General features: G+C 44.1%; 1 protein-coding gene across 2 annotated transcripts in view; it reads left to right on the top strand.

Moving 5' to 3' along the window:
- ENTPD4 (ectonucleoside triphosphate diphosphohydrolase 4) overlaps positions 1 to 14651 on the top strand; it is a 41072-nt gene that overhangs the window by 325 nt on the left and 26096 nt on the right. For both annotated transcript variants that reach the window (XM_083184757.1, XM_083184756.1), the window contains exons 2-4: positions 4048 to 4163; positions 4250 to 4447; positions 8627 to 8832. In XM_083184757.1, the coding sequence (XP_083040883.1) occupies positions 4156 to 4163; positions 4250 to 4447; positions 8627 to 8832 (412 nt within the window). In that variant the 5' untranslated portion in view covers positions 4048 to 4155. The remainder of the gene's footprint in view (positions 1 to 4047; positions 4164 to 4249; positions 4448 to 8626; positions 8833 to 14651) is intronic.

The raw sequence follows: 14651 nt of genomic DNA, 5'->3' as shown, positions 1-14651 counted from the left end.
TATACAATGCCTGTGTGCAGTGTGCCCCGAGTACAGGCTCTGTCTATACACCTATTAGGGTGTTTGCTGTCAGATGCGTAACAGCAGTCCCACTATTCTGCCAACACAGCCCTGATATAGGCGCTGCAGGGTAGTATAAGTGCATGTCAGTAATGGTATAGACACTGTGTTATGGCACTATGCATGACAGCAGTGGTATAGGCGCTGTGTAGTGGCACATTCCATGACAGTAGTGTTATAGGTGCTGTATTATGGCACGGTACATAACAGTAATAGTATATGTGCTGTGTTATGGCACGGTACATAACAGTAATAGTATATGTGCTGTGTTATGGCACGGTACATAACAGTAATAGTATATGTGCTGTTTTATGGCATGGTACATAACAGTAATAGTATATGTGCTGTGTTATGGCACGGTACATAACAGTAATGGTATATGTGCTGTATTATGGCACAGATCATTAGACATCAATGGTATAGGTGCTGTGTAATGGTACGGTACATGACAGTAGTGTTATAGGTGCTCTATTATGGCACGTTGCATAACTGTAATGGTATATGTGCAGTATTATGGCACAGATCATTAGACATCAATGGTATAGGTGCTGTGTAATGGTACGGTACATGACAGTAGTGTTATAGGTGCTCTATTATGGCACATTGCATAACTGTAATGGTATATGTGCTGTATTTTGGCAGTGTGCATGACCGCAATGTTCTAGGTGCTGTAATATGGCATAGTGCATAACAGTAATGGTATAGGCACTGTATTATGTCACAGTACATGAAAGCAATGTTCTAGGTGCTGTACTATGGCATTGTACCATGACAGTAATGGTATAGGCATTGTATTATTACACAGTACATGACAATAATGTTTTCGTTGCTTTATTAGAGTACGGTACAGGACAGTAATAGTATAGGCTCTGTATTATGGCAGGGTACATGATCGTTATGGTATAGGTGCTGTATTATGGCAGGGTACATGACTGTAATGGTATATGTGCTATGTTTTGGCACAGTACATGACAGTAATAGTATAGGCATACTTGCCTACCTGACCCTCTCCATGAGGGAGAAAATGCTCTGTTCCTGGACTTCCCTGGTAATGTATGATTGCCATCACCTGTGACGAGCTAGTTAATTGATAAGAAAAGTGTTTCACCACAGGCGATGACAATCATACATTACCAGGGAAGTCCAGGAACAGAGCATTTTTGCCCTCATGGAGAAGGTCAGGTAGGCAAGTATGAGTATAGGCTCTGTATTATGGCACGGTACATGTCAGTAATGGTATAGGTGCTGTATTATGGCAGGGTACATGACCGTAATGGTATATGTGCTGTATTTTGGCACAGTACGTGACCGCAATGGTGTATACGCTGTGTAATGGCACAGTACATAACAGTAAGTAATGGTATATGTGCTGTATTTTGGCACAGTACATGTCAGTAATGATATAGGCGCTGTATTATGGCAGGGTGCTTGACAGTAATGGTATAGTTGCTGTATTAGAGCACAGTACGTGACAGCAATGGTGTATACGCTGTGTAATGGCATGGTACTTAACAGTAAGTAATGGTATATGTGCTGTATTTTGACACTGCATGACAGTAATAGTATAGGCTCTGTATTATGGCACGGTACATGACCGTAATGGTATAGGTGCTGTATTATGGAAGGGTACATGATCGATATGGTATATGTGCTGTATTTTGGCACGGTAGATGACAGCGATGGTATTGGCACTATTAAAGCACAATACATGACAGTAATGGTATAGGCCCTGTATTATGGCACAGTACATGACAGTACTGGTGTAGGTGCTGTATTATGAAAGGGTACATAATCGATATGGTATATGTGCTGTATTTTGGCATGGTAGATGACAGCGATGGTATTGGCACTATTAAAGCACAATACATGACAGTAATAGTATAGGCCCTGTATTATGGCACAGTACATGACAGTAATGGTGTAGGTGCTGTATTATGGAAGGGTACATAATCAATATGGTATATGTGCTGTATTTTGGCATGGTAGATGACAGCGATGGTATTGGCACTATTAAAGCACAATACATGACAGTAATAGTATAGGCCCTGTATTATGGCACGGTACATGACCGTAATGGTATAGGTGCTGTATTATGGAAGGGTACATGATCGATATGGTATATGTGCTGTATTTTGGCACGGTAGATGACAGCGATGGTATTGGCATTATTAAAGCACAATACATGACAGTAATGGTATAGGCCCTGTATTATGGCACAGTACATGACAGTAATGGTGTAGGTGCTGTATTATGGCACTGTAATAATATACACATATACACAGATACACATAACACCTGGTATAGATTTATGTGGGGTAATGTAGTCTCTACTATTTGGATATTAAAATTATCCAGTTATTGTGATCATGTAAGAATACTTTATGATAAATGCTTCTATATAGGGCACAGGAAACACATGTGATATCTATCGTAATTTACAGCCAGGGAGTGGGTACTACTCTTTGTAAGACACACACATGCTTAAGTGTCAATGAAGTGATTACAGCATTACTCATTGTTTACACAGCTATTTTTCTTTATATGTATATTAGCATGACGTGTTTTGTACCATACTGCATCCTGTTATATGGTGCAACTGTCTATATTTCTTTAGCAGTCTGATACCCCTTTCACACCGCACTTGTTAAACGGTATATTGCCATTTTTTTCCCATTTCAAAACATTTAAGGCTGCAGTGGGAAAGCGCTAGAGTTGATTTAACATTTAAAAAGCAGAGTCCTACACGTTTCAGAGACGTTTTTTATGCAGTGAGAATGGCTCTGAAACGGTATTTAGTAAAAACAACAGATCACAGACCTGTGATAGGTTATTCCCTGCATTCTGCCTTGAAACGTGTTATGGGGATGATGACGATGTAAATGGTACTTAAACGGTAATCTATTGCAATGTGAAGGCTCAGACCTATTTTTGAAATGTTTTGGCAGTGTGAAAGCGGTATGATTAATTTCTCTGATTATATCTAATTCACCTCGTGTCACAATGCACTCAGCATATTAGCATGAGAAGCCATGTTGTCCTGTGTAACCTTTTAAGATCATTTTCTTTTCACCAGTTCGATTACTCCACATCAGATAAATAGCATGAAAAGCATTTATTTCTGTTTCTCTACGATTTCCAGATTTAGGGGCAGATGTATTAAGCCTTAACAAGAGATAAATGCAAGGGTGATAAAGAGAGATAATAGTGCAGCCAATCATCTGCTAACTGCCATGTTACAGACTGTGTTTGAAAAAAGTCAGAAAGGAGCTGATTGGCTGGACGTTTATCTCTATAACCCTTGCATTTAATCGATGCAATAAAGAATACAGTATCTATCCTTGTGTATCAATGCCTATTTCCCTACAGATTGTAATGCGGGGTACACACCAGGACGACCCGCTCACGATGCACATCATGAGCGGGTCGTCAGTGTCTCGTCCGACCCGCTCACGGTGACGCAGGGGGGCACGACCCGCTCACGATGTGCACCGTGGGCCCTTTTCTGACCTGGTGTGGACCGATACCGATCCGATGGCGACCCGCACCCGGCTGTATGGTCGTCATTGAGATCCTACCTGCAGCAGGTAGGATCTCAATAACGACCGACCGACCGACCCGCGGGACTGCACATCGGATCGGTATCGGTCCACACCAGGTCAGAAAAGGGCCCAATCACCACACAATCTACATCCAATTGGTCGGAATTGGATCTAGATTGAGGGGATCGGGCCCTAGTCGTCCTGGTGTGTACCCAGCATAAGTTTGCGAGCAGGGCCCTCCTACCTTTTGACTGTCTTTAAATACCCTTTTTGTTGTATCACTGTCTCCTTTGTAAAGCGCAACGGAATCTGCTGCGCTATATAAGAAGCTGTTAATAAATAAATAAAAAATCTCTTGTTAATACATCTGCCTCTTAGTTTGTTATGTTGATCACACTGTGTTCTCCAGAGCTGCATGTATAAGGTTATGTACCTCTTCTCTACTCAGGTAAAGAACATGGGAAACATTGCCTGAAAACCAGCGTCGTAATACAGTTGCAGCTATGGGTTGAATGTTAAAGCTTTCAGTGTCCTCATCGCGTTTTACCTCTCCAAAATGGGAAGGTAAGTGATCCAACTGTGGCAGTGGAGTATATAAGACTTAAATACTCCCGTGGCTAATCTCTTTATATTTGTGCTTCCCCTTTCAGATTGAGCATATCGTGCCTCCTACCAGCTTCCTGGCACTTTAGCATATCCCCTGGGGGGTGCCCGCGTGCCCTGAATACCACACTACGGCAGTTGGTAGTAATTGGCGCAGTGACAGCCATCTTGTTGTTGCTGATCTACTCTCTACTCTTGGTCAGGACGAAGTACAGTCTTTCCCAGCGAGACAGGAAATATCACAGGTAGTATATACACTGTTGGATAAAAGGGATAAGGCCGCAGGTTTTCTCTAATGGGGAATGTACAGATTCTGCGAACAAAGAAAAACTGGTTAATCCACCTGATTGTATCTGTGCCTGTGGGAAATAAACCACAGGGCTGACTTTCCTTTTTACTCAGCGTAGCCATTTTCCCAATTTGTATGCTCCCATATCAGGATGTTTGTATTGGCCTCATGCCCCATTCATTCACTGCTCTCCTTCTTATACCAGCATGTTTCTGTGATTAATAAAAGAGGGTGTTCGCACACCCACACCCTGGGCAGTAGTAACAGCCAGCCAGTATATTGTGCAGAGAGGTACAAGGTGCTGTGTGTACGGAGCAGTGCTTAGCTCCTATGTTAATAGTTTTTTCATATATATATATATATATATATATATATATATATATATATATATATATATATATATGTGTGTGTCTAGTGTCTGATTAGTGTCTGATTGTGTGTCTCCGAAACACTGACATCTGTTGGCAGCGAGGGAAACTACATCTCTTTCTCTCTCTCTCACACATACACAAACACAGAGGCAATCACAAGGTACCAGACTAGCTTTCGAAGCATTTGCTTCAAGCAGGCTTACTAGTACGCATATGTGCTCCTTGTGAATTATGAACCCTCACATACCTATTAAATATATTTAAGGATTCCCTTGCCCCTCACAATTTTGCACATTTAATCACTGCATCGCCCTGACTACATCACATGACTGCCACCATTAGTATAGGGCCATTTTTTTTCTAAACTTTCGAAGCCATCTAAAAAGTTTAGGAGCCGGCTCATCATCCCCAACCAAAATTATTGGAAACTTCTGTAGACCACAATACATGCCCCACCAATGCCCATCAAACCCAGAGAGCCGGGGCATTCAAAGTATGCCACACAGAAGTTGGCCAAAATTCATAGTAATTGACACAGTAGGATCCCCATTCATAGTAAGTCACACCAATTCATTGCTAAAAAGCTTTCATGCTGTAAGCAGGCATTAATGTGAAATTTGTCATGGCTGTCAGTGCTGTATAATCTGTACAGACGGGCCCAGTGTAATACATGAATCAATTAGTGCTAAGCCAGTGATATCGCCACGGCTCTCCTCCCCCAGCCTGCCACTCCTTAGCTGTACACCTGAGCAGTAGAGCTCTACTGGGGGATCACCAGGGCACTGTAAAACTGAGAAAGAGAACAGGAGGCGTGGCCCTGGATAGGCAGCGGGAGGACGCGCTGTAATGAATGGCACAGTATAGGCGTGCATTAGGATGTTCCTGTGCAGCATCCCACCACTCCAGTACCCTGGGGTCTCCTCCATCTGCTCTTGCACCTCTTGAGTCTGTACAATAGTCGGGTACAGCCTAGCCACCTTGTAGAAGATACTGGTTTATGAGGGTTGGCGTGCAGCATATTAGAGGAACGAAAGAACCAGCCAAGCAGGATATTGGAGTAGAGGAAATTGGAAAGACTGGGTACGCCAGGACTGTGGAAGTGGAGAATGGTGTAGATGGGTCAGGCACATTTATCTGTTGTCAATAAGAACACAAGATGAGATGGGGTTTGTGTACTGGCAGTATTGTTTTAGATATCTCTTTTATCAGGACACATTGCATTGTTCCACACAATTCTATTGCCCTGCAACTTGGATTTATCATGTCATTATCTGGCCCCTGAAGTCGGGGGTACAGGATGAACTGTGTATAATCTCTGTACATCTGCAAAATCTACTATGGTTTTGTCCAATGTCTCTGGAATCTTCTACAACCTCACTGCTTTCCCCATATTCAGATGTTCTGTTTCTAAATAACTGCAGGCAGGTATTAAAAGAAAGACCAAATGAATTAGTGTATACAGGATCATAAAAGGCCCATGCACACCGGGCGATTTTGAGCTGAAAGTAGATCAGTTTTGCTACTTTTAGCTCAAAAGCCGCCCAGTGTGTATGGCCCAGCTCCCGCATTATCGCATCACGCTCTATGGGAAGCCGTCCTCCCCCGGGAAAATTGCTTAGATTTGGGAAAAATCACTCAGTGTGTATGCACTGAGCGATTTTCAGCCCAGCAATTTACCCCCATCATCGCTGTGCGTACACGCTGGGCAAAATCACCAAGTGTGTGTGGATCTTTAGTCTTTGTTTTTTAAACAATAAAATGCATTACTTAGATGGGAGTTCTATTATTTATAGAATGTTGCCCATAGCAACCAATCAGATTCTACCTAGAACAGCCCATAGTAAACTTACCGCATAGAGTGTGCACTAGTACAATAGTAAATAAAGATGACTGCATGCTCTCATGCAGATGGAGAGGTACTTGTGGAGTATCACGGCTCCCATCGTATGGCATCGTATGCCATATGTAGTGGCATACGATGGCATACGATGCGATGCGATGTTTTACCGATTTTTGAGCATTTTTGCTCAAAAATCGTATGCCATCGCATGGCATCGTATGCCATATGTAGTGGCATACGATGTCATACGATGCGATACGATGTTTTACCGATTTTTGAGCATTTTTGCTCAAAAATCGTATGCCATCGCATGGCATCGTATGCCATATGTAGTGGCATACGATGTCATACGATGCGATACGATGTTTTACCGATTTTTGAGCAAAAATGGTCAAAAATCGGTAAAACATCGGATAACATCGTATGCCATATGTAGTGGCATACGATGTCATACGATGCGATACGATGTTTTACCGATTTTTGAGCAAAAATGGTGAAAAATCGGTAAAACATCGCATGGCATTGTATGCCATCGATGCGATACGATGTTTTACCGATTTTTGAGCCATTTTAGCTCAAAAATCGTATGCGATCGCATCGGATGCCATACGATGTTATCCGATGCGATGCGATGGCACCCGATTTTGCACTGAAATGCATCAGAATGCATTGAAATGTGTATTAAAGTAGTGAAATGCCCCCAAATGCCATTTTTCATAGTGCACCACCCCCACTATCAACGTCAACCCGAAGCGTGGCGAGCGCAGCGAGCCCGCGAGGGGCGGCGGTACGCGTCCTACGACCTTTTCATACCCCCACTATCCACGTCGGCGTGGAGTTGAGAATAGAATAGTGTGGCGAGCGCAGCGAGCCACCGAGCCCGAAGCGTGGCGAGCGCAGCGAGCCCCGCGAGGGGACGCGGATACCTGTAAAGCCCGCGAGGAGACGCGTATAGCTGTGAAGGTATCCGCGTCCCCTCGCGGGGCTCGCTGCGCTCGCCACGCTTCGGGCTCGGTGGCTCGCTGCGCTCGCCACACTATTCTATTCTCAACTCCACACAGACGTGGATAGTGAGGGTATGATAAGGTCGTAGGACGCGTACCGCCGCCCCTCGCGGGCTCGCTGCGCTCGCCACGCTTCGGGTTGACGTTGATAGTGGGGGTGGTGCACTATGAAAAATGGCATTTGGGGGCATTTCACTACTTTAATACACATTTCAATGCATTCTGATGCATTTCAATGCAAAATCGGGTGCCATTGCATCGCATCGGATGCCATCGTATGGCATCCGATGCGATCGCATACGATTTTTGAGCTAAAATGGCTCAAAAATCGGTAAAACATCGTATCGCATCGATGGCATACGATACCATGCGATGTTTCACCAATTTTTCACCATTTTTGCTCGAAAATCGGTAAAACATCGTATCGCATCATATGACATCGTATGCCACTACATATGGCATACGATGTTATCCGATGTTTTACCGATTTTTCACCATTTTTGCTCAAAAATCGGTAAAACATCGTATCGCATCGTATGACATCGTATGCCACTACATATGGCATACGATGTTATCCGATGTTTTACCGATTTTTGACCATTTTTGCTCAAAAATCGGTAAAACATCGTATCGCATCGTATAACATCGTATGCCACTACATATGGCATACGATGTTATGCGATGGCATACGATTTTTGAGCTAAAATAGTCAAAAATCGGTAAAACATCGCATCGCATCGTATGCCATCGTATGCCACATGCGATGCGATGCGATGCTATTTTTAGCATACGATCGGCATACGATGCAGGTCGTGGGAGCCGTGATACTCCACAAGTACCGATGGAGATAATAGAATCAGTGTATCCAAATCCGATTGGCTAATATCTGCATTAGTGTGACCCGTGTTTGTCCTCCTCAGGTACCTGGCTCGCGTCACTGATATGGAGGCCACTGACACCAACAACCCCAATCTTAACTATGGAGTGGTGATAGACTGTGGCAGTAGTGGCTCCCGGATCTTTGTGTACTGCTGGCCTCGTCATAATGGCAATCCACACGACCTGCTGGATATTAAGCAAATGAGAGACCAGAACAGGAAGACTGTGGTCATGAAGATCAAACCAGGTAATGGTTAAGGGTTGGTGTGTTTGTGTGCAGGAAGCAGGTCTTATCGCATGCTTATATATAACATTTATGTTCCAGTCTATACAGTCCTTTCCGTGGTCACCATTAATATTGGCTGGTTACATTATCTGTATCTAGCATCTGTAACTTGCTTCTATTTAAAGGTGTATTATTCTGACTAGTCAGTCATTGTGGAAACCATGAGGATGATTTTGTGATTTGTTTAAAACATAATTATAGGACATATTACTGTGAAATTCACATTGCCATGTGTTTACTATGATGGAATAGGAAGTTCCCAGTCATCTCAGATGCATTCATGTTTCTTACCTCAACAGTGTTCTGGCAGCGGTAACTCTTTTAGCATATGCAGTGCAAAAATTCACTGGGAACATGCCTTGTTCCAGTAGACTGGCAAAGTGTCAGAGTTTGCTCACATGGGCCACAGGCTAGATAGGAAGATGTCCAGGCAGAGAGGGAAGGGTTACAAAGGTAAACCAGGCCCCAGCAAGGAATGATGTCAAGTTGCTCACTCAAGGGAAGACCAGTTCCCAAATGAATAATGTGTAAAACAGGGGGTGGAGTGTAGCGCTTAAGATAAATATAATGTTGGATCAATTGAAAATCAAACATCCTATAAACATAATCACTATAAACACTAGGACACAATGAGGAACTATTATGCTTGTGTGCTGTCCCGCTTGTTCCTATATTGCTCAGTCCTCAAAGTCGGTCCTCAGGACCCCCCACAGTGCATGTTTTGCAGGTTTTCTTACAGAATCAAGTGAAATAATGGTACTTATGTATTAGCAGGGCGCTCGGCAACGCTACGCTGACAACGTACCTTAGACTACGTTGTCAGCGTAGCCTAGCCGTGCGCCCTGCTAATATGTGTCTGTGCAGTTACACTTACGGCGGGCGGCGGGGCTTGTCCAGCGGGCTGAAGGGCGGGCGGTGGGGCTTCAGCGGCGGCCGGGCGGAGGGGGGCCAGTGGACACCAACAGCCGCCGGGGGGGAGACGCGTCCTGGCTGGGTGGCAGCAATATACGTAATTCAGCGTACTGCCTCTGGGGGAGCATCACATGGTTTCCCTGCTCCCCCAGCAGCACAACTCTAATTGCGTACATTGGGACTGTCATGGAGGACACGACTGCGGGGAGCCGAGTGCCGGAGGCGCCGGGGACATCGTTGAGGGTAAGTATAATGCACTACACACACACACACAACACCCACTAACACAATCATATTCCCACTATCCACGTCATACACCCATAATCCACGTGGGCGTGGAGTTAATTTTATAAAGTGTGGCGAGCGGACGCGTATCCACGTCCCCTCTCGGGGATCGCTGCGCTCGCCACGCTTCGGGCTCGATGGCTCGCTACACTTTATAAAATTAACTCCACACCCACGTGGATAATGAGGGTATGACATGGATAGTGGGGATACGAACCATTATGTATTAGCACAGCTCCAACTACGTAAATTACGTAGAAAAAGTGAAAACGTCCCAAGGCGCAAAGCCAGAATCCTGCAGCCGCACACTGGAAGAAGGGGTTCACCCAAAAACCTCTTGACGACGGAGTTGCAGAAAGAAAGAACCAATGTAGGATAGGCGCTGGTTTCTTGTTTGCATCAGTTGTAGCTCATAAAAGAAATGAAGAGATATGAACATACATTAGGGGTATAAGTGTATGTTTTATGGTCTTATTTGAAATGCCCAAGGTGGCAAAAATGATGTGGCTCAAAGGGATATCATACCCTCACTCACATAGAGTAACGGGTAGGCAAGCACATCAAGGTATCTTTTAAACTTCAATAAGCACCATAATGTGCGGTCGAGTACGTAGAATGAATGCGTACCGTACTCACATGTACGAACACTTCTGCAATCACATAGGGGTATCTTTTTAGGATTCCACAGGTACTTCTCGGTGTTTAAATAGCGAATATCCTCCAATAGTCCCCCAGCATAAAAAAGAAAGAAAACGTTCTTTCTTACTTAAAAGATTTTATTGGGGGTATCACATAAAGGATGTGCAGGGTGCAACCTGAACCCACAGGTGTTAATAGGGACAAAGGGAAATCGTACCTGAAATGGCAGAGTATGGCCATCCACTGCCAAACAGGTGCTTCCAGGGTTACAGGTGGATAGACTGCACAGCTCCTCTCCACCAACGCGTTTCGACAGGTGAACTGTCTTTCTCAAGGCTGGAGAGCAGTTGTGCCTAGTGCTGGTATTTATAGTAATGGAGAGGCTCTGTGAGACTTTTATGAACTTTTGGCAGTAAATAAATTACTGGCACAGAGTAATCTTCTTTTATTAGAAAATCTGCCACTTCCTTGGACAAGGTACCCATTTCTGTATATGTAGAAATTAAAGTTTTGAGATTTTTAAGTACTCGTTGGGAAGGGTCAGATCTTAGCTTTTTATAGGTCTTTCCGTCTTTTAGTTGCCTAAAGACCTCTTCCATATATTTAGCTCTGTCTAAGACAACCACCCCCCCGCCTTTATCGGCGGGTTTGATGATAATCTCAGTGTTATCTTCCAACTCTTTTAGGGCATTACGTTCTTGTATGGATAAATTATGCTTATGGGCAGGGAGATTGTTTTTAAGGGAACGGATCTCATCATTAACAATCTTTTGGAAGGTGTTAATGAAACAGCCCTTGACGTGACTGGGGTTAAAAGTCGATTTCTTTTTGAAGGGTGTAGGTGTTTGCCCCTCATCATTCTCTGTGTCTTTTGAAAGAAAAAACTTTTTTAGAGATAACTTTCTAATAAACTTCTCTACATCGATATAGAGGTCAAAAAAATGTATTTGATTACTAGGGCAATATTTTAACCCCTTCTTTAAAACTGACACTTCTTCTGGACGTTTGCGCTTCAGATGCGTGTCACCCGCCGCTTCCTGGTTCGCTTTTTAGACGATTTGCACCATTCAGAAGTGAATGCGAGCGCTGTTATTATCAGACACAGAAGGGGGCAATAAAAAGCACAGATGGTCTCTGAGGAGATCTTTGTCATAAGCTCTATAACACCTTTTTCAGTATTATACTGCCACATCCGGTTGGGTCTCCTCCCCTTTAGGGGGAGAGTCCACCATGATTAAAGCCATTACTATAAATACCAGCACTAGGCACAACTGCTCTCCAGCCTTGAGAAAGACCGTTCACCTGTCGAAACGCGTTGGTGGAGAGGAGCTGTGCAGTCTATCCACCTGTAACCCTGGAAGCACCTGTTTGGCAGTGGATGGCCATACTCTGCCATTTCAGGTACGATTTCCCTTTGTCCCTATTAACACCTGTGGGTTCAGGTTGCACCCTGCACATCCTTTATGTGATACCCCCAATAAAATCTTTTAAGTAAGAAAGAACGTTTTCTTTCTTTTTTATGCTGGGGGACTATTGGAGGATATTCGCTATTTAAACACCGAGAAGTACCTGTGGAATCCTAAAAAGATACCCCTATGTGATTGCAGAAGTGTTCGTACATGTGAGTACGGTACGCATTCATTCTACGTACTCGACCGCACATTATGGTGCTTATTGAAGTTTAAAAGATACCTTGATGTGCTTGCCTACCCGTTACTCTATGTGAGTGAGGGTATGATATCCCTTTGAGCCACATCATTTTTGCCACCTTGGGCATTTCAAATAAGACCGTAAAACATACACTTATACCCCTAATGTATGTTCATATCTCTTCATTTCTTTTATGAGCTACAACTGATGCAAACAAGAAACCAGCGCCTATCCTACATTGGTTCTTTCTTTCTGCAACTACGTAAATTACGTAGTTTGCATAAGTTACATAGTTTACGTAGCCAGCATAGTGGTGTGTTGATATTCTCAATACACCACTACGCAAACTACATAATGGGCGCCCTGCTAATACATAAGTACCGAAATGATTAGCTCCACCTGTGGATCTTTTAAAATGTGGCAGTCAGGAATGAGTGCACCTGCAAAACATGCACTGTGTGGGGTCCTGAGGACCGACTTTAAGAACCTGTGCATTAGAGAATCCTCACAATAAGTTCACATTAAGTATAATACATCACCACTGGAGTCTGTATAACAGTTTGGATGGGATTGACTGCTGGAGGATGTTAGTTTCCGTAGGCAGGGTGCGACCTTACAAGATATGAGTGGGGTCAGTGGAGTGTAGGTGGTATAGTCACAGAGGCAAGGATTTTACCACTTTTCAACCGATTCCGAGGGATCTGGCTGAGAAATCGGGTGAAAAGTGACCAAAATGCATGTTCATCCGTTCCAATGCACGGCCCCTTGCACATCGTGTTGGTCTCAGAGGTTGGACTTGTTGCACATAAGATAAATAGCATGTGCAGCTATCAGTGCACATTGCAGGTGCTTTTTTAGCACCCGCAATGTATCTCATCCGATTTCCCTTGAACTCCCCTAGCAGCTCCCTGGGAGTCCTTTTACATTCGATAAATCGCATGTGAAATTGGCACAAGTGCCAAATCTGATGGAACCAATCCCGTGAGTTGCCAGGGTAATCCAAGGGAAATCAGGTCCCAGTTGTGCTTCAGACCACCCAGCAGGTCACATGTCACAGGCAAAGTTCACCAACTGTCACATTTTCCATAGAATTTGACGGCAGATAAGAACCACTTGGCCCATCTAGTCTGCCCCTTTTTTTAAACATGTTACCTCAAAACATATTTGATCCTTATTTTTTTGTAAGGATATCAATATGCCTATCCCAAGCATGTTTAAATTGTTCTACTGTATTTGCCTCTACCACCTCTGATAGGAGGCTATTCCACTTATCTACTACTCTTTCTGTGAAGTAATTCTTCCTCAAATTTCCCCTGAATCTTCCTCCCTCTAGTGTCAGTGCATGTCCTCATGTTCTGCTGCTCCTCAATGTCTCCCACCTGTACCTTGTTAAAACTCTTGATATATTTGACAGTTTCTATCATGTCCCCCCTTTCCCTTCTCTGCTCCAAAGTATACATATTAAGATATTTTAGTCTTTCCTGGTACGTTTTTGTGATGTAGGCCATGCACCAGTGGCGTAATTATAATTTTTCCTGCCCCCTGCCAAAAAGTTTGTGGCGCCCCCCCCTCCAGGCTCCCCTCCAGCATGTGACGTGATTACGTCACACGCATAACGGAGCAGCTGAAGCAGGAGAGAGGAAGAGAGACCAGTATACACTGCTGCTTCCCTTGGCTCCGACGCATCCCAGGCCACCCTAGCACGCCCATCTGCCTGCCCATCCTGTACACAGTAGCCAATAGCTGGCTCTGTGTGCAGTCAATTGAATCAGTGGGAGAATTTGTCATCTCTGCCATGGCCCCACCCACGCTGCGGATGACTCGCCTCCAGTGCTCAGTCAGTGGGCAGCGGCAGGTAGCAGCATGTCAGTGCGTAGAGCAGGTGCCGGCGCCCACATAGACCCTGCTGCTGCTTGCTCCCCCAAGCGGCTGCTGGGGCTGCCTTACAGTAGTTGTGCCACTGCCATGCATCATTTTAGTTGTCTTTCTTTGTACAGTCTCTAATGTATTTATATCCTTCTGGAGATATGGCCTCCAGAACTGAACACAGTACTCTAGATGAGGTCATACCAATGACCTATACAGTGGCATTATTACTTCTTTCTACTGCTGATACCTCTCCCTATGCAACCAAGCATCTGACTTGCCTTCATCATTGCTTTGTTACATTGCCTACCTGCCTTTAAGTCCCCTGAAATAGTGACACCTAGATCCCTCTCTTCCTCAGTAGTTTCCATGATAGTGCCATTTATACTATATCTAGTCTTTGGATTTTTGAGACCCAAGTGCATGAT

The sequence above is a fragment of the Crinia signifera genome, chromosome 4 (assembly GCF_055691185.1).
Source record: "Crinia signifera chromosome 4, ASM5569118v1, whole genome shotgun sequence".
In the NCBI taxonomy this organism is placed as follows: Eukaryota; Metazoa; Chordata; class Amphibia; order Anura; family Myobatrachidae; genus Crinia; species Crinia signifera.
Note: the sequence above shows the minus strand (reverse complement) of the source record. Positions and strands in the feature narration are given on the sequence as shown.